We start from the raw sequence: 19692 nt of genomic DNA, 5'->3' as shown, positions 1-19692 counted from the left end.
ATTTTATATATTATCCTCTGGGTTATAGAGTTGTATAACTATGCTTCAAAGAGCCAGTTTCACTCACCTTGACACTGGCCTTACAAAATTGAGACAGAGGAAGCACAGTAGAGGTAACAAAAGCCAAAGTCCTTGCTACCTGCTCCTCGTCCACCTCTCCAACCTTGCCTCTTACCTCTCCGACTTTGCTTCAGCCCCAGTGGCCTTGTTGATGATCCTCCAACTTGTCAAGAACAGTCCTGCCTCAGGGCCTTTGCACTTGCCATTCCCACTCCCTGGAATACTCTTATTAATACCCTTGCTTCCCGTTTCCCTCTGTCTCAGTATCTGCTGAAATGTCACCTCTTTAGAAAGGCCTCTTACTACCCTAAAATAGTATGCCTCGTCACTCATTCACTGTTACCTGCCCTTGTTTTATTTTTCTTTATTATGAGACAGATTAAATATTTATTTGTCTATGAACATCTAGCCCATTCGGAATTAAGCTTCAGGCAGGCAAGTCTCTTAGTTGCTAACACCTTCCATAAAGTAGTTGCCTTATTTTTCCTATGTGTACCAGATACGCATTTCTTTTTAGAAAAGTGCCATAGGTGGCTGGAAGTTCGGGTAACCAAACATTCACGTGCACACCCGCCTGGCTCATGATAGGTGCTCAGTCAATATAGGCTGAGTGAGTCAATAAATCAGTATGAGTTCATTATGGATCAAGACTTAGGAGCCAGGTCAAAATCAGATTTGTCCTAGAACACCCACTGAACTTGAATGGTGAAAACGAAAGGAAGTTAGGTGAGCTAAGCGTCCTGCTCCCTTTCCCAGCAGTAAGGTTAATGAGGAAAAAGAGTGAAGGGAGCCAGCGGCTCTGATTTAGCCTCCAATCCCCCCACTCACTGGTTAGTCTCTCCTTTCTCCTAGATGGGCACCTGCCACTTCAGCCATTGTTACTTTCCACATTGTGATATAACTACTTATTTATTTGTCTTCCTCTCTTTCTAAATTGGGAGCTCACTGAGGCCAAGATTGACCAGGAAATCAATCATACAATAACTGCTCCATAAATGCCTGCTGAACTCAAGTGGGCTCAGTCAGCTAGGAAGCAGGGCGGAGCAGGGGGGCACAGACTGATGCCAGAGCGCAGTCATTCTTACCTTTCTATGCCATTGAGTTTATGGCGGTGCTTCCTGGACATGAGCAGCCCGCCGCCCCAGGCAGCCTGTGGGGACAGAGGAAGGAGAGGGAGAGGGGAGCGGTGACACTCAGGAATCCCAAACCAGTCACTCCACACTCTAATCAAACACGAGACAGAACGTAAAAGGTGAAAAGCATGAGCTTCCCTGACAGCACAAGCCCACACTGACTGCTCAACCAGTGGCCACTGTGATTTTTCATTGTTTGTCATTTGTTTTTCAAAAGTCCCTCCAGGTTACTGTCAGAGAAGCTGCACAAGTGATACAAGTAAGCTGGGTCCCAGCCCGTGACACCTGCATTGGTAAGAGCCAAAGGCCCAAAGGACTGTGGAAAGCCAGGAATACTCAGGGAGCCCCCAGGTGGCTCTGGAAGCTACTTGAAGGACTGGGGCCTGTGGCCTGACTCTTCCTGGAGTAGAATTCTAATTGCTCCTAAAAAACACAGACAGCAGCAGCTCCTGCCTGGTTTGGAGGTCTCACAACAGCCCCTGCAACAGCACGACATTTCTGTGGGTACCATGAGGCATGTTTACTGAATAGCTTGGGATGCCACGTGACATAACAGCCTCTGTTAGTCATTTGTTCAATAGCAGGGCAGATTACCCCATTGCTCAGCTGTGAGAAGTTAAATCCATAAGGGAATGGACAGACAGAAAGAAAGAAATACCCACAGTCACACATGTGAAAATGCACCTTTTGTATGCCTGGAAAAATTCAGGACTAAATCTCTTAGTTGATAATACCTTCCATATATTGCTTTATTTTTCCTAAATATAGTAGCTATGCATTTTTTAAAGAAAAGTATCATAGATGGCTGGGCTGAAGGCTGGCAGCTGAGGGTTCACATTCATGGCCACTTTCTGTATGTTCTATCTTAGGTATTTTTTTTTTCCTCTGAAATCAGTGATATTTTACTCTGTAGCTATTTGTCCAAACAAAGCTTCCTGGGAAGGTGACAGAGACCCTATTCTAGGATGAACCACAGAAGACAGCAATTGGCTAGTACAAGGATGGGATGAGTCCCAGAGCATGACGCAGGCCTGTGGTATGTAGCCAGTCGTGAATGGCTGGCTGGGGGCTGAGAAGAGCTGAAGCTAATGTGGTGTGGAGAAAGGGCTGGCTGGGGTATGAGGAGGAGCTTGAGCCAAATCAGAAAGTGGAACTGCTTCCACCTCCCCTTTCCCCTCCCCCATGGACTGGGCTCTGTGAGTTATGGTACTTACGTCGACATGCAGCCAAAGGTTATATTTCTCACATATATCTGCCATCTCCTGTATCGGATCAAAAGCTCCATAAACAGTCGTGCCAGCAGTTGCATTGACATAAAAGGGAACGTAGCCCTACAAGGTGAGAGAGAGAGGCTGATTAGTCTCTTTAACCTTTCTCATTTGCTCGCTTCCACACGAAGTAGAAGAATTGTAGTAGCATTTATTCCTAACAGTGATCAGCTAAGCTGGTGTGGTGTCAAGTACTATGTCTGGTAGAATTCTTTATTACTTCATTCATTTATTCAACAAACATTTTTTGAGTGACTTTTATGCACCAGGCCTGTTGTCGATGCTGGGATACAGCAGTGAGCACAACAGAAGAATAATTCTGTCATTGTGGAGTTTACATTCTAGTGTGTGTGTGTGTGTGTGGGGGGGGTGATAGACAATAAACTAAATTAAATAAGCAGAATAGACAGTATGTTTGATAGGGATAAATTCTATGGCAAAAAATAAAGCAAGAAAGTAATAAGGAGTATTTGGAGTGATGGGCAGAGAGTTCTGAATATCATCTAGACATTGCTCTTTTAGGTGCTGTGTTAAGTGTATTAATATAATGCTTACACAAAAGCATTGTTTAGTTATTTGAAATAAGTCTATACACTGTGAAAGCTGAAACACTCACTAACTGTGGACATAGTGAAATTTTGACATGAACAGGAAATAAATGAGGGAGTGGGGTAATAAAGCTAAGATGGGTTTGGGGAAATCTATGAGTCTTAGACTTTTCTGAAGCTCAGCTCCACCTCTGCTCCTTGCTCAGTCCTTGCAACATTTACAGTCTCCTCTTCTGCCGAGACTCCAGTAAACAACTACTATTAGAGAAGAAGGTATAAGAACGTAAACAAAACAACAATGTGTTGGTAAATGGCCGACAGTTACCTGGCAGTGACTTGTGGATATATCTGTTCTATGAGATTTTTTTTGTTTAAGAGGGTTTGTTGAGGCTGGATTTGCCAAGTACCATGGGCCATCTGCCAGGGCACGAATGCACTTTGCTAAACAGAATCTTGAGCTAAAAAGGTATTTGTTAAAATGAGATAAGACCTAACAAGCAGCAAGTGAAAAGTTCAATTAGGCTGTATCTTCATGATGCTCAGGTAGTTGATTTATTGAAGAACATCAAATTAAGCACTTGGCACAATGAAGACAGGACAAGTAGTTTAATGAAATGAATTCTTCATTTTTTAAAAAAATTTATATTGTGTAGATATAGCTTTAAAACAAAATCATTTCACAAGTTGGAAATAAGCAAATATCTGGGCATAGGATTTTATAAACACAATAAAATTCTCTCTTATCAAAGACTTTTATTGTTTGGGGCAGAAGGAAGGTATTTTTAAAAATATGTATTCACTGGAGTTTAGATGTACCATAGACTAGAGGGCATACCTTTTGCTTGGCTTCAAGAATTTTTGCCTCAAAATCAGCTGGAATTATCTTCCCCCTATAGTTATTGTAAAAGGAGAGAATTAAAATGAAGAATCAATGAGATTGCACATGAAAAAAACTTTAGCAGCAGCAAAAAGTAATTTAATCGGATATTTTCAACAGACCATTAGCAGCTTGGCACAGTGTACTAAGCCAGTCCTTAAGCACAATAAAACAAATTTAACAGATGAACACATTTAATACATCAAGAACCTAATATTCACTCTTCCCTGCCTACCTTTCATTGCACTTTATCAAAATCACATTGTCGGTTCCAAAGCCAAGTGCAGCCCCAGCTTTCTTTATGGAATAGTGACTCTGCAACAAACAGAGGCTGAGATTAGACATTAGAGAGACTGTTGGAAAACACCAGAGTCCAAGAACAAGAGCCCCCGACTCACATGTTCTGAGGTGAAGAGCACTAGTTTGGGCACAGCTGCCATGCCCTTTGTCTTAACTTCAGGGAAGTACTTGTAGCGAGCTGCCATGATGCTGTACATGTTGGATATGGCTCCCCCTATAGGCAAGCAGACACAGTGGGAAGTGTAAGGGCTCTTATGTCTAACAAGGCTGAGCTAGTGTTTCCAGAGACTAGGGAGGCCAGGAAGGCGAAGGAGAATATCCTGGTAGGTTTTGCCAGCTTCCCTGTTGCTGGGGCTTCCCTCTGGACCCTCTCTCTGCCCTGGGAGTACAAGTAGTCACACTCATTACAGAAGCTATATAGGCAATTTGGCTGGAGATGATTCACATATTCCAGTGCCCTTCCCCCATGAAACTTAGACAAAAATATAAGAGGTAGCAGTAGCAGTGGCTGCAAAAGGATAGGTGAGTTACAACCTTCCTGCTATTTTCTGCTCAATCTATTTACTGAACAAAGATGAATCTGTTCCCTGAGTTCAGAAAGACAGAGAAAGAGAGAGTAATGGAGCCCACAGAAGGAAACAATGACATTGCTTGGTTACCTGCCTGGGTACTCTTTTCAAAGAACAGCCCAACTCAGTTATTGAGTCATTTAGGAGAGCTCTAAGTTTATTAAAATAAAAACAAATTCATGTTTACCTAAATAAAGACAAAAGAAGAACTGAAGTAACTATGTATGTTTTGCTAATGCAAACTAGTCACTTTTACATTAATTACCTAACAGTTAAATAAGGCAAATTTGTGGTCTACTTGAATTGCCTGGACAATTGCAATTCTTTTTGTTTTTTGAGACAGAGTCTCGCTTTGTCATCTTGGGTAGAGTACAGTGGCATCATCATAGCTCATGCAACCTCAAACTCCTGGTCTCAAGTGATCCTCCTGTCTCAGCTTCCAGAGTAGCTGGAACTACAGGCATGTGCCACCATGCCCAGCTAATTTTTCTATTTTTGGTAGAGACGGAGTCTCGCTGAGCTCTTGCTCAGGGTGGTTTCGAATTCCTGAGCTCAAGCAATCCTCTTGCCTAAGCCCCCTGGGAACCACCACACCTGGCCTAGCAATTACAATTCTGATTTATTCTTTTGCACTGTACACAATCACTGTCTCTGAAACCATCTATAACTCCTCCCTACCTCCAAGAATACCTGTCCTTGTTTGTTTGTTTATTTATTTATTTATTTATTTTCAGACCTCTGGTTTAATGTCCTTATTTTAAAGATTCTTATTGTATCTACTTTGAACTAGAGATTCAAAGTAGATATGCTCTTTTGACTGAAATCAATCAGTCAGTTGATAATCTTGATTCACTAATTCCCAGCACAATCAAACTACTGTTGGCAGAATGGAGCTGTTTAGCAAGATCTAGGCACAGCCTTTGTCAGTTTGTACAATGTTAGGCACAACCTTTGTTAGTTCATATAGAATTCAGCATTCTTAGTGGCCTTCATCCTGACAAACATAGGACAGCAGAGTATCAAAAAAAAAAAATGTTAAGGACATTATTCTTCCATAAAGTCACTTTGTATTTAGTGTTCCCAAGAATCTCAAGGGCCCATACTGCACACCTTGAAAAGAGTCAGCGGAAGAGAAGAGAAACCTACCAGGAGAAAATATCCCATCACCATCTTTACTTGACCATCCAACTATCTCTCTCATCTTCTTAAGTGTTATTTGCTCCATGAGGACAAACACTGGTGCAATTTCATATGTAAACCTGGAAGGGTGGTTGAGAAAAAGGTTGAAAAAAGATAAAGAAGTCAAACCACTTATTTTTGGAACACAGATGACTGGTTTAGTATTTGTACTTGGGCTCTAAAAAGATGTTCAAAACAACTATTACAAAATGATTCATTTCCTGGAAATGCATTAAGTCACCAATCATAAAATGTGAGAAACCAGCCTGGGTTACTGAGAGAGGTGGTGGAGGTGCCTGCACTGTGACACTTCACCAACAAATCAGATTCTCATCTGAATGCAATGTCCTAGCTGTGGCCCACCCAGAGGAACAAAAGGAAAGAAAATGACTTTTCTGAGTCCCTTTTACCTCTAAGATTGTAGGACAATGCAAATGTTAATTAAAGAAAAAGCATTCTAAGTTCTACATAAAATTGGTTGCAACTTTTTTTTTTAAAAGAAAACTGACTGCCAGTTTCACACTTGCAGAATCCATAAAAGCCATAGCCAAAGTCTATCTTTTAAAAACAATGTAAATATCCAGAAGCTAACTGTGAAGATAATTGGAAATATTGACCCAGGTTTTAAAGATCTCAATATAATTATCTACATGGTTTTTCTGCTGATAATCCTCAAGGACGGCTATGTTTCTATAATTCTCTGAAGTCAATATCTGTCAAGAATGATTATAAGTGATGATTTTCTAATTATTAATTATAAATAACAAGAAGATGGTCAAGTGGCATACACAGCTAACTGGGCATCAGATTTTCTGGTGGGCTATATTGGCCTTCTAACAAACTGTTTTGAAAGTAGCAAGCCATACTCTTTTCAAAGCAATTCAAAACAGAGGCACTGCCTGGTAGACTAGTCACTGAAACAAGATCATGGTACCACACAGGGCCTAAGAGAAATCAAGGAAGGTCATCCACAGAAAATTCAGCCAGAAAACAAAAAGATATTTACTAAGCTCTGAGGCTGTTTGTCTTGCTTGTTTTCACTTGGCCTTCTTAAGCATTAGAGTCTGTGGGCTGGGCTCAGACCATCCTTCCTGAAAAGAGATGCCTAGATTGACTCAGTCATGTGATATGGGGAGGCTTTGCCACTGGTTATGGGGTTTGAGCTGAATGCGAATGTTGAGGACTAATGGGAATTCTTGCTTGCTTAGTCATTTAGAAAAGCTATTTGTAAGGATGGGGTAACTACTGTTGTACATGAGACACAGGTGAAGCTACTAAGCTTTAATCATGGAGGAAAAGAGCAATCACATTAATCACATCGTGATAGATGAGGACAAAAAGATCCAGGAGGATCCTCAGGATACATCTGTTGGTAGAAGCATTTTGTTTTCAAAAAGAACATGTCCATTTTCCTTGGGAGGCCCCTGGAAAGTTAGGAGGAAGACCCTTGGAAACCATGTGTGCAGTTACCATCACCTCTGGAGGTCACAATCATGCTTTGGTTCTGCTCTGAGCCCCATCACCGTAGCAACCAACACTCCCTCATGTCTGATGGCCTGATAAAGGAAGAAGAAGAAAAGGATTCCCAGTTTAGCCTGTGCTGCTGAGTGTACCAAGAGGCGAACTCATGAAGGGCTTCTAACCATTCTGGTGACTCTATCCAGAGGTTAGCTCTGGAATCCCATTCTTGAGCAAATGTGTTATCAGTGATTCCACTGCTTTTTGGAAATGTTGAAATGGCAAAAATGTTTGCATGGTAAAGAGGTACTGGTGGCGCAATGCCAAATAAGAAAGCTCTCTGGGGTAAGACAAGGAACAAATGGAACCGTACACCATAATATCAGAACCGTATCAAGGATTGGATGAAAGCTGCATTACAGCAAAGTCAGTGTTGGATGGCCAGGCAGGAACCACACGGGCAAGGGAGAAGGGATGGAGATGAATACCAAGGGCTGATCCAACTCCATGCTTAATGACTTCAATCAATTTAGGACCCAGGTTAGGACTTAGCCTCTCTGTCTAAGGGCCACGAACAGCCATTACTCTCAGGTTTATAAGGAAGCATCCAGAGACTCTGATCATGAGACTATCTGATATCATCTATTAGTATTTCAGGTTCCTTATCTATGCCAGGTACATGATTCCTGAAACTTACTTTCAGTTCTATTCAACAAATACTTACTGAGTGACTATTCTCTGCCAGGTGACATCCCAGGTACTGAGGAGACTAAGATAATATTAACATAAGACACCATTCTCAACCTAAAGGAGGAAGCTTACTAATATGAATCTAGCATCTGGTTCTTGGCCTTAGCTGCATCCTGTTTGGTAGTCCCTGCCTGGGTCTGAAGGACCAGTTATCCTATAGCTAACACCAAGTTTATCCTGACTCATGAGCTTAGTCCTGACATCCTCTGCTGAAAGCTGGTATATCAGTCCATGGCTGCTGATCCACAGCCAGGCCTGACAGATGAGCTAACATGGAGGTCTTTGTTCCTGACACTTCTTCTGACCCTGCCTTCCCATCCTGGGCCATGTTTACAATCTATAAGGCTGCACCCACAGCCTTATGGAAGGCCTTGCCGTTCATCCCAGAGCAATGGATCCCTCGCAGTCCTCTTTAGAGTCATGGGAAAGCTATAGTCTCTCCAGGTAAAAAATAAAGACATGCACATCATTTAGTACACAACTATAGGAAAGTCTTCTCTTACAACCTGGACCCAGGTTAGGTGCCCTTCCCTAAATGACAGATGAAAGCAGATGAAGTCAAGAGATCAAAGCTCAAATATGAATGCAAACGAAGCTGTTCAGATGCTAAACTCAGAGTACGAGATTATATTTCAGAATCAGAAGAAGAAACTATACCTGCCAAAAGCTCTGGGTTGAAGCATAAGAACATGGGATTGGATGCACTAAGACAGTGACATTCATGGAGTGACACTGAAGAAGAGTTCTGAGCATTTCTATATTCTGAGTAGGGAGAAGAGGCAGCCCTTTTTTTTTTTTTTTTTAATGAGACAGAGTCTCACTCTGTTGCCCAGGCTAGAGTGCTGTGGTGTCAGCCTAGCTCACAGCAACCTCAAACTCCTGGGCTCAAGAGATCCTCCTGTCTCAGCCTCCCGAGTAGCTGGGACTATAGGCATGTGCCACCATGCCCGGCTAATTTTTTCTATATATTTTTAGTTGGCCAAGTAATTTCTTTCTATTTTTAGTAGAGATAGGGGTCTCACTCTTGCTTAGGCTGGTCTTGAACTCCTGACCTTGAGCGATCCTCCTGCCTCGGCCTCCCAGAGTGCTAGGATTAAAGGCATGAGCCACTGAGCCTGGCTGGTTGCCCTTTTATAGTGGTTCAACTCAGCTGCCCAGTGGGGTTTGCTCAGAACTAAGGCAAATTGATTGTCAAGAAACTGTAGTTCTCTTAGGACAAAGTCAGCTGGTAGCTAACCATATCAATTTTCCCTTGCTTCATTAAATTTTATTATTTTATTTAGGATTGCAGTTCACCCAGATCAAAGACTATATTTTAGATGTGGCCATGGGACTTAGTTCTGGCTAAAAAGGTCCTATGGGAATGTGATACGAGACTTCTGAGAAGACTCCTTAGCAGGAAGGAGTACATCCGCCTTTTGTTCACCCTTCCTTCCTTCCTTCTTTCTTCTCTCCCTCCCTTCCTCCTTCCTCTATCCTTCCTGAGTTCTGAAACTCAGGAGTTATGGCTGGAGCTCCAGCAGCCAGCCTGCACCATGATGCAACTTAAAGGATGAAAGTCACATGCTGCAACAGGGATTAGAAAGGCACACGGAACCTGGATCTCTGGTGACTGTCCAACCAGGAACCTCTGTGATAAGACAAAGAAATAATTTTCCATATTGACTCTACCTTGATACTCTTCTTAGACTGCCTCTTATATCTCACAGATGGGGCAGGTAACACAACTGAGGATAGCTTAGTGAAACCCTCAACTGTCCAGATATGAGAGACAGAAACAAGAGTCAGAGGCTGAGGGGAAGGGTCTCCAATGGCAACAGTGACCCGTGAGGTGGCTGCTTTTCCTAGGTGCATGCATTGTGCCTTCTATACACTAGGCACTTAGGACTGGAGCCTTTTTTAGTCTTAGAATCACCCTGTAGGACAGATACTATTATCTCCCATTTTCCTGATGAAGAAACTGAGGTTCAGAGAAATTCAGGGATTTGTCTTAAGATCTCCCAGTTAGTAAGTTTCAGAGTCAGAATTCCAAGTCCTTTACATCGGAGCTGCTTTTCTGTGACAAACGGGAATTGCCCATGGCAGGCTCCTTTCTCACAACCTGTCTAGTGGTGTAAAATGATGGATAATTCCCATGGAAAATTGCTCCTGTGTAATTTCTATGACAATAAAGTGCTAGATGCTTGAAATCATAACCTCACAACAAAGGGCCGTGATAGATCTTGCCGTTAAGATTATGTATTGTCATCAGGCATCCCCGGCAGGCTGCTGTTTACACTTGGGCCTTGCTCAACCTGCGCAATTGTGCTGGGCGGCCCTGTTTTGGAAGGAAAGAGCTGATGAGCCTTGCACAACTACACATTTGTGAAGTTTTCTTTGGATCTTCACTGGATCCTTGCTTGGAAGCATATATCTCAAAGCTGTATGCACAGGCAGGTGTAATGGCATGAACATAGACGTTCATTCTGTTTTAACAGTCAAGCACCTTACGTTTTGCTGTTTGAATTAGGATATTGGATGGTTCTTTTAAAAAGACCATGCTGAAGAATATAGTTATTATTCTCTGTTACCAGGCACCATCCAAACTCAGCGAGAGTACAGGTGAAAAACCCGAGTATATCACTGATTAAATCCTGTTCTGCCAAAGAAAGATCCCTTTGCCATTCTCTCCCAGACTTAGTTTACACACTGTTCCCAATTGGAGGAGGAATTGTCACAAGGGAGCACACTCTGCCTAAGCTCCTGACAGTGCTGCCACCTTCCATGAGCTTCCAGGAGAACTGGCTTAGAACAATTTCTAGATGATAGTTATTACTTCTTCAGACAATTCCCTGTCTCTAGAACTGACAGAAACTATTTCACTATTTTAAATAACCTTCTCTATTGATCTGTTGGAATCGGATCATATTTTATAAATATCTACTGCTCAGTACAGCTGCAATTACTATCTGTCATTCAGTTGGATTGGCCTTGACCTCGGATGGCTGGGACATATTTTAGTGTTTTGTAGCTGAGCTAAGAGAAGAGTAAGGGACTTTGATTTTATGAACACATATCAAAAAAAGGGAGAATCTGTGGGACCTTTCTGGTTGAAGGAAATCCTTTGGGGAGACTATCTGGCCATAAACAGTTCAATGGGGTGAGTTCCTTTATTTACCTTGAGTATGGCTATATATGAGGAAATAGCATCTGCGAGGCCTGCAGAACACACTTTCAGATGCTGGGTGAATTCAGTGCTTATTTTATTTAATACTATGGGTACCTGGACCTTAATGAATATGTACATTTTACTCTGTTTTTCTCGTTTATTTTCCAAATAGTTGAGGTAAATGCAACCGCACTTTCTAATTTAAATTGTTTCTTAGTGTTAGATGTACAATTAAGTATTGGTGTCTTTTTTCAAGTTGTATTTAGCATATTATAATGTCTGTCTCTGTACTGGCTGATATATTTTTATCTCACAAATCATAACATAATACAGTAAAGATTACAAAGTGGAGATTTTTGTTTGAGGAGACCTTCCTAGCAACTATAATCTGTGACCTGAATTCCTCTCAGTCCTTTGGACTTTCCTTGATCCAACACGGACACTCCGTGAAGTTTACCATGACTTGCGAGCAGGAAGCATGAAAACCATTTTGGTTTTTCAATTAGTTTAATCTTTTATGCCTTTTAGCACCAAAGGCTTCACTTGTCACACCTGCCTTTTAAAATTTGTCACTGTTGTTTTAAATTAGCAAACAAAGCAGGAATCTTTGATTAATAGAAACTTTTCTGAACATAGTTAAGTATTTTGAGTCACAGCATTGAACAGCTTTAGAACACACATGAATCAATATATAATTTAAAAATGTCCTTCGGGTTTTGTGGCTGGTAGTCATTTGTTTAAGAAAAATAGAGTATCTGGAACTTGATATCAAATTCTATTTTGATATCAAATGGAATTTCTCAGTTTAAACAGTACTGTATTACCCTTTCACCTAAATTCATTTTTCAGAATCTACTTTACCATGAACTTAAAAAGTGGGTGTCTATTTTCTGAATATTTCCACAGTGACTAACACCCATATAATTGCTTTATAGTTAAATTATTGTAAAAAATTTGTTTCAATATTTTCCTTTGAACATTTTAAAAGAATGTGGTGCCATTGTCTGGATGTATAGATAGTGGTAAAACATTATCATTGGTGTTGAGAGCAAAGATAGTACTCTGTAGGCTATGGCCTCCCTTTGTCAACTTGTCTCCAAAGAGGGCACATGTATGTAGAGGAAACTCTGGTGTGATTGCCAGAAGACTACCCAGGGAGTACTTGCACCCACCAGGCCCTTAGAGTCATTTTCATATAAATTTACAAGAACCTAGAAACAAAGGCTTTGTCTACATGAACAAGTATGGGGGAAAAGGTCAAATTCAGAAAAACAAGCAGTTTATTTTGAAAGGAATATATAACATATTAGTACTGGCTGGATTTTGTTTCAGAACTTTTAGTTCAGCAACAGATTGATCAAATTGATTTGATCAATGGCTTTAGTGGCTTTACAGCTGCTTTAATTATGGAGGAAATATGAACTAAATGATAAGGACCAATGTACTTGGCTGGGAAAAGGAAACCAAGATCATACCCCAAAATATGACCTTTTTAGATACCCCATTAAAATAAAAAGAGTCTTTTAACATGAAATTTCATACTAAATTTCAAAAGCTAGAGTTATTAGTTCTCATGACCATGCTCTTATTAAGCAGCATCATTCAATTCAAAAATAGTTCCTACCAGTATATCAGAAATGTGATAAACCAAAAAGATTTTAAGAGAAACGATGACCAGGACAACTTTAACAAAATAGAACCATTGGAACTGGACTTTTAAAGCAATAAGTCATAGCCATACATCAGGGTTGCTTGTATCAAAACATTATGTGGAACTTACATATTGGTATTGGCAGTTGATGTCAGCCATTCACCGGCTAAGCCAATGATATCCAATCCAGTGGAGAGCTGGTTGAAAAATCGAGGATGACCTAGAGAGGTGAGTAACAGGACAGCATCAAGGCAGATCCAGATTTCTCAAGCTGTCTTCAAGGCCAAAAGGCCTGCCCCACTGGGTCCCATTGATGGGGCCACCATCCCAGTGGTCTGTCTAACAGGGCTGCTCAAGAATATTGGAGAAGGAAGGGCAGGTTGACCCACCCTATACCAGCCTTTAGCATTAATGATGTCCCCCAAACCTCTGCATTTCTAAAGTGTCATGCTTTTAAATTGTAAAAATACAGTATGATAAAACTAATAATGCTTTCTAATATCATACTTGTTGACTTCCAGATGAACCCTTCTGTCACATTTATTTTTTTAAAATTACAATAGAAGATGTGGTAGTCCTGACTTTTTCCATAAGTGCTTCAACTTTAATTCAATATCCCAAGAATTTTAGTCTGCAAATCAAGATTTGCTAATGGGGGAGAGGCTGAAGGCCTCAGGGAGGGTTCATGGCTCTGTGGATCAAGTCAAGTTTTGGGAAAGTATCAGCTCTGATGCTGCTGCTGAGAATTCTCACCACTCTCTGGGTCTCTATGACAAATATGACAACAGGCATTGATGTGTTTTGCCCATATATAGTCTAGTGACAGTAACACTAAATTTATTGCTAAGATGACCTAGCATCTCCTCTGTGAAATGGGCAGCCACAGACTCATTCACTCACTGAGTTGTTGGTGAAATAATTATTGCTGCATAACTCTAAAGCCCTGTGCAACCCACACTATGCTTTAACAGGCTTTGTTCTCAGCCAATTCAGGAGTGTTGCCAAGTTTTTGCCAACTTAGCGTTCACCAGGAAACTCAACTCCACAGCGGCAGGCTTGGCTTGGCTGTCAGGAAGGAGTCAACACAATAGATTATCTAGGGATGTGTGACAGAGAACTGGTGTTAGAAAGATATGCTGACTACTGTGTTTCCAGTGGAAATTGCCTTTGCCTCTGAAATAACTGCCAGAGAGCTAGTGTTTGAATGTTCCTGGTCTAACTCTCCTCTCTGAGAATGGCTATTCTTCCCTGGATGTGATTCAGAACATCTGGACTGTGACTTCTTATATAAGAAGGTACCAATCCCTGCATCTCAGGAGTCCCCACAAAATAACACTGATTTTTAGAAAAAAAAAAAAATCAAAGAAGCATGAACAGTAAACTTAGTAAGTTTACTAAGGGGCCAGATTCTAGACATTCATGGAGACTTCCCAATAGCTTAAACTATTCCATTTTACTCTACTTTGTTCAGTGTCAACAGAATCTAAAATTTCCTGAAACATATTTTGTTGAAATCCATTAAAATATATATGCAATTACCATTTAAAAACTTTTAACGGTAAACATTTCAAGACAGGACTGAATCATAAATAAATGCAATCGTGTTACTTGATAATATAGCAAAACCACACAGCATGGTAGTGACAAAGATAGACAAAGTCAGACTGATGTGAAGTGAAACAATCTCTCTTTGTCCATAAAATATAAAGGACACAATGTCCCCCAAAACCTTATTTTTAGTTTATGGTTATAATCTTATGCCTCCCCCCCACCCCCCATATCTTATACCGTACCACAATTTCTACCAAGTAACAACATAACCTAGTTTAATTTCAGTTTCAACTCTCTATAGTCAATGAAAATAACAGATGAAAGACTGAGTAGCTTGTGGCCTAAATTCAGGTAGGGGGGAAAAGAGTTATTTTTTAAAAATAAAGCATTTCGACAAATAAACTACAAGAAAAACAGATGAGACGGAGGGGAAACCTATTGATTAGGAAACATAGTAACTACCTGCAATGTGAGGGACCGATTTGGATCCTGATTCAAATGAGTTATAACGAAATCAAACAAAACATTTATAACATTCATGAGACGATTGGAAATTTGAAAACTAACTGAATATTTCATGATATAAGGAACTGTATGTAGATCTTGTGGATTTTTTTTCAGGTATAACAGTGACACTGATTTTTTAAAAAAAGATTTCTTGAGGGTGAAGAATATTTATGGATGCAATAATATGTTGGGGATTTGCTTTTATATAAAACAAAAGTGGGGCAAGGAGATGGAGGTACAGGTGAAATGAAATTGCTAGGAGTTTATACTAGTTAGAGCTGGATGTTAGGTATATAGGGTTCATTATACAATTCTACTTTTGTATGTTTAAAACTTTCCATAGGCCAGGTGCGGTGGCTCATGCTTGTAATCCTAGCACTCTGGGAGTCCAAGGCAGGTGGGTAGCTCAAGGTCAGGAGTTCGAAACCAGCATGAGCAAGAGTGAGACCCCCGTCTCTACTAAAAAAAAATAGAAAGAAATTAGCTGGACAGCTAAAAATATATAGAAAAAATTAGCTGGGCATGGTGGCACGTGCCTGTAGTCCCAGCTACTTGGGAGGCTGAGGCAGGAGGATGGCTTGAGCCCAAGAGTTTGAGGTTGCTGGGAGCTAGGCTGATGCCACGGCACTCTAGCCCAGGCAAGAGAGTGAGACTCTGACTCAAAAAAAACAAAAAAAATTTCCCATAATAAAAAGGTTTTAGCCGGGCGTGGTGGCTCACGCCTGTAATCCTAGCACTTTGGGAGGCCGAGGCGGGCGGATTGCTCAAGGTCAGGAGTTCGAAACCAGCCTGAGCGAGACCCCGTCTCTACTATAAATAGAAATAAATTAATTGACCAACTAAAAATATATATATACAAAAAATTAGCCGGGCATGGTGGCGCATGCCTGTAGTCCCAGCTACTCGGGAGGCTGAGGCAGGAGGATCGCTGAGCCCCGGAGATTGAGGTTGCTGTGAGCCAGGCTGACGCCACGGCACTCACTCTAGCCTGGGCAACAAAGTGAGACTCTGTCTCAAAAAAAAAAAAAAAAAAAGGTTTTAAAAAAGAACAGTTAAAAGAGTCAAGCATATCTACAAATAACCTAAGTAGCAGCTGTTACTGAAGGCTAACTAGTATGTGTGTAAATTCATGAAGAATCTATATATGCTGGTTCCTTTTTTAAAGAAGGCTTTTGTACCTATTGGGTACAATGTACCCTATTCATGGGTACAATAAAGGCCTAGACTTTTCCACTATATAAATCATCCACGTAACAAAAAAACCATTTGTGCCCCCTAAATCTATTAAACATTTTTAAAGTCATTTTGTTAATTTGTAGAGAAATTTCCAAATGCCATCAAAATTCCTTCACAGACTACACCCAGATCAGTATGTTTTCACTATTAAAAGCCACTTCATTATTTTGGTTGAGCTCATGTCCTTTTTCAAAAAAAATATTTTTCACTGTGTGTAGCTACGCGTTTATTCTATTGCTCCTGTACCTACATCTAGACTAGAGACCAGCGACCAGGAGCTGTGCTGTGACGTGGCAGCGACAGCACACTTTCACCAGGGTCGATACCTAAGGTGTAGGAGAAGGCTTCGGACTGCTTGAGAGATTGTAACTCTGCAAATGCAGGCAAATGCCTGCTCCCAGAAGTGGCTCCAAAGAACAGAAATGGGTATTTGCTGGCTAAATACCTGAGAGGATTCATACACTGGGCTAATGAAAGTCCACACTCTCTCTGCTCATGAGATGCTTTAGGTTTACAGACAATATGATATGCCATTATGAAAAAATCATGTATTTTTCTTTGAGGAACAATATCATCTGGGCTTTCTTTAATAATAAAACCACAGGGCCTCCATCTCTCTGAGAAAGTGTATATAGAAGAAACTGACAAAAAACAAAACATTGGACCAAACCATGTCAAGCTAAAACGTACATGGGGAATTCTGAATCTTTTAAAAATTCAGCCAAACACTACTTATTCTCCATCAGGAATAGGTTAGCTCTCAGACCAAGAAGAGCTGCAACTTGATGTAAATTGACCAGAGCGCTTTTCTTTAAAAGTCAAACACCACAGACTTTGTACATATAATTGAGTCTTGTCTATGAATCAGTTATTTAATGAAGCTACACTTATTCCAGTGGTGTTGGCAGACCTTAAAAGCTATTTGAGATTCCTTATTTTAAAAAGCTTCTTTGGCCAGCCTCATTATTTCATTATATGACTTTGTTTTTGACACCTAATAGTCTTACTCAGCTCTATCATCCTCAGCCTCCCAGTCTTGGTCTTAAATCTACCTTCAGATGACTAAGAAGAGTGAGAAGGAACATAAAGGAGAAGGAGAGAAAAAGAAAAAAGAACCAGGGGCTGCCAGTTGTGGCCTTGGGGATTCTCCCTGTGGTCACAACCACGCAAGGGACAGCCGATTCCTGTAGATCTGTCTGCCCAGGAGCTCAGGAAAGCCGAACTGTGTGGGGAAAGAGTTATAAGGAGAAGAATTTGTTGCTTCTCTCCTAGGCTTAGAAATAGTTCAGACAGAGGTCCAAAAAGTCCTTGAACTTGAGGCAACTGAAGAGTAACCACTTTGGCCAGGATTGCTAATTAGAGAGAGCTCTTGTAACGTGAAAAGGAAGCAAGAGGGCACCCTGAAGGACTCCCAGGTGGAAATAGGATTAGGAAATAGGAAATAGGAAATAGGACTCCCAGGTGGAAATGACTCAGAGTGTCTAAACTCTAGAAGCTGGAGTAGAATGTGAAGGGGGTGTGTGTGTGTGTGTGTGTGTGTGACTTTTTGGCCTAGTCAGTAGACGGTGTTGTGAGTGAAACTGTGTCCCTCAAAAAGATGAGTTCAAGCCTAATCCCTGGTTCCTGTGAATGTGACCTTATCTGGAAATAGGGTCTTCGAAGATGGGATCGAGTTAAGATGAGGTCATGCTCAATTAGAGTGGGCTCTTATCCAAAGACCAACGTTCTTATGAGAAGAGGGAAATTTGGACATGCATGCACAGGGAGGATGCCATGTGAAGGTGAAGGCAAAGACTAGAGTGACGCACCTACACGCCAACAAATGCCAAGGATTGCCCACAACCACCAGAGACTGGATGACACTATGGTTTGGATATGGTTTGTTTGGCTATCCCAAATCTCATGTTGAGATATGATCCCCAGTGTTGGAGGTGGGGCCTGGTGGGAAATGTTTAAGTCATGTGGGTGGATCCGTCATGAATGGCTTGATGTCATTCTCCAGGGAATGAGTGAATGATCACTCTTAGTTGCTGAGAGAACTGGTTGTTAAAAAGAGTGGCACCTCCTCTTCTCTCTTGCTCCCTCTTTTACCCTATGATATCTGCTACCCTTCACCCTCCAACATGAGTGGTGGCTTCCTGATGCCCTCAATAGAAGTAGATGTGGACACCATGCTTCTTGTATAGCCTGCATAACTGTGTGCAGAACACACCTCTTTTCTTTATAAAGAAAAATACCAGCCTCGGGTATTCCTTTATGGCAACACAAACAGACTAAGACACAGGGATCCTCTCCAAGAGCCTTCAGCAAGAGCGTAGCCCTGCCGACACCTTGATTTTAAACTTCTGGCCTCCAGCACTGTGAGAGAATAAATTTATATTATTTCAAGCCACCCAGTTTGTGATAATTTGTAATGGCAGCCCTAGGAACTAATACAGAAAGGGAGGGGAATGGGCCCGATTCTCCCCAGTATAGGGACAGGCAAGGGTAGGATTTATGAGAATGAAATTGGTGTAAAAGTGGAGGTGAGAAAGGAAATAGAAGATGGGTCACTCTGCTCTCTTTAGATTGTGAAAAACATAAAACCAAGAATGTGAATAACATAAAACCAAAACTTTTGATACAGAACTGACCTAGCACTATTTGTATCTTTTTGATCTACTTTTACAGCAATAAATGACGATGACCTTTTGCTGGGGTTGGAGCCTTCCTCCAACTGTTACTGCCCAGGGTTGTTCCTGTGGTCACTGAGCACTTGGCTGCCTTCCTGCACCAGGCTTGTGTTTCTCCGTCAGTGTGATCCGATATCCTCACAGCGGGCGAGGGTCAGATGGCAGGCATGGGGACCGCTACGTGGCCACTTGGTTCTCACCCTTACCTGTGCGAACTCCGTACTTCAGGGTGTCTCTGCAGTCAACCAGGATCTGCTCCAGGGACTCAGGGTGGTCAGAGAGCTCCAGGTTGAAGCCCTCCATGCCCTCCAGCAGCTGGTGTGGGTGGTGGAAGTCCAGCACCTTGGTGGAGCGGTCGAACGTCTTGCGGACGTAGTTGAGGAGGATGTCCACCACCTCCAGGAGGAACTGCACGGTTTGCTCCTCCCCATTCTTAGCCGGCAGCAGATCTGAGGGGGAAAAGCCAACGGTGTGGTCGTCATCTGACTCATCTGGATTTCTTTGGCCCAGAGATTCCTAATATTAGCCCTGATATCTGTGTAGGCCTAATCTCATTCCAGGATATGTATTAATATATGCACTGAGAATCTGATGTATCATATCCCCAGAAAAATGCACATACATGGATATTTTGCATACACTTTCCAGGGATTCACAGGCTTTCTGAGAGGCTACTCATGTGTGGAATGGAGCTTTCAGAAGCCATGAGCAGCCTGCCAGTGTGGCTGCCCATTTGTAAGCTATAGGGGCACCCATGAAGAGTGTGATGGGGAGACTTTCCCTGG

General features: G+C 41.5%; 1 protein-coding gene across 1 annotated transcript in view; it reads right to left on the bottom strand.

Annotated features, from left to right (window-relative positions):
* Positions 1-19692, bottom strand: part of GAD1 (glutamate decarboxylase 1) — a 42585-nt gene that overhangs the window by 10612 nt on the left and 12281 nt on the right. The window contains exons 5-12 of the mRNA XM_012781916.2: positions 19114-19356; positions 13071-13161; positions 5902-6014; positions 4285-4400; positions 4122-4201; positions 3845-3899; positions 2408-2524; positions 1146-1210 (exon numbers count right to left, since the gene is read on the bottom strand). Coding sequence (XP_012637370.1) covers positions 1146-1210; positions 2408-2524; positions 3845-3899; positions 4122-4201; positions 4285-4400; positions 5902-6014; positions 13071-13161; positions 19114-19356 — 880 coding nt within the window. The remainder of the gene's footprint in view (positions 1-1145; positions 1211-2407; positions 2525-3844; positions 3900-4121; positions 4202-4284; positions 4401-5901; positions 6015-13070; positions 13162-19113; positions 19357-19692) is intronic.

This window comes from Microcebus murinus, chromosome 8 (genome assembly GCF_040939455.1).
Source record: "Microcebus murinus isolate Inina chromosome 8, M.murinus_Inina_mat1.0, whole genome shotgun sequence".
Taxonomy (NCBI): domain Eukaryota; kingdom Metazoa; phylum Chordata; class Mammalia; order Primates; family Cheirogaleidae; genus Microcebus; species Microcebus murinus.
The sequence above is the reverse complement of the archived record's forward strand: the minus strand, read 5'-3'. Positions and strand labels throughout refer to the sequence as shown.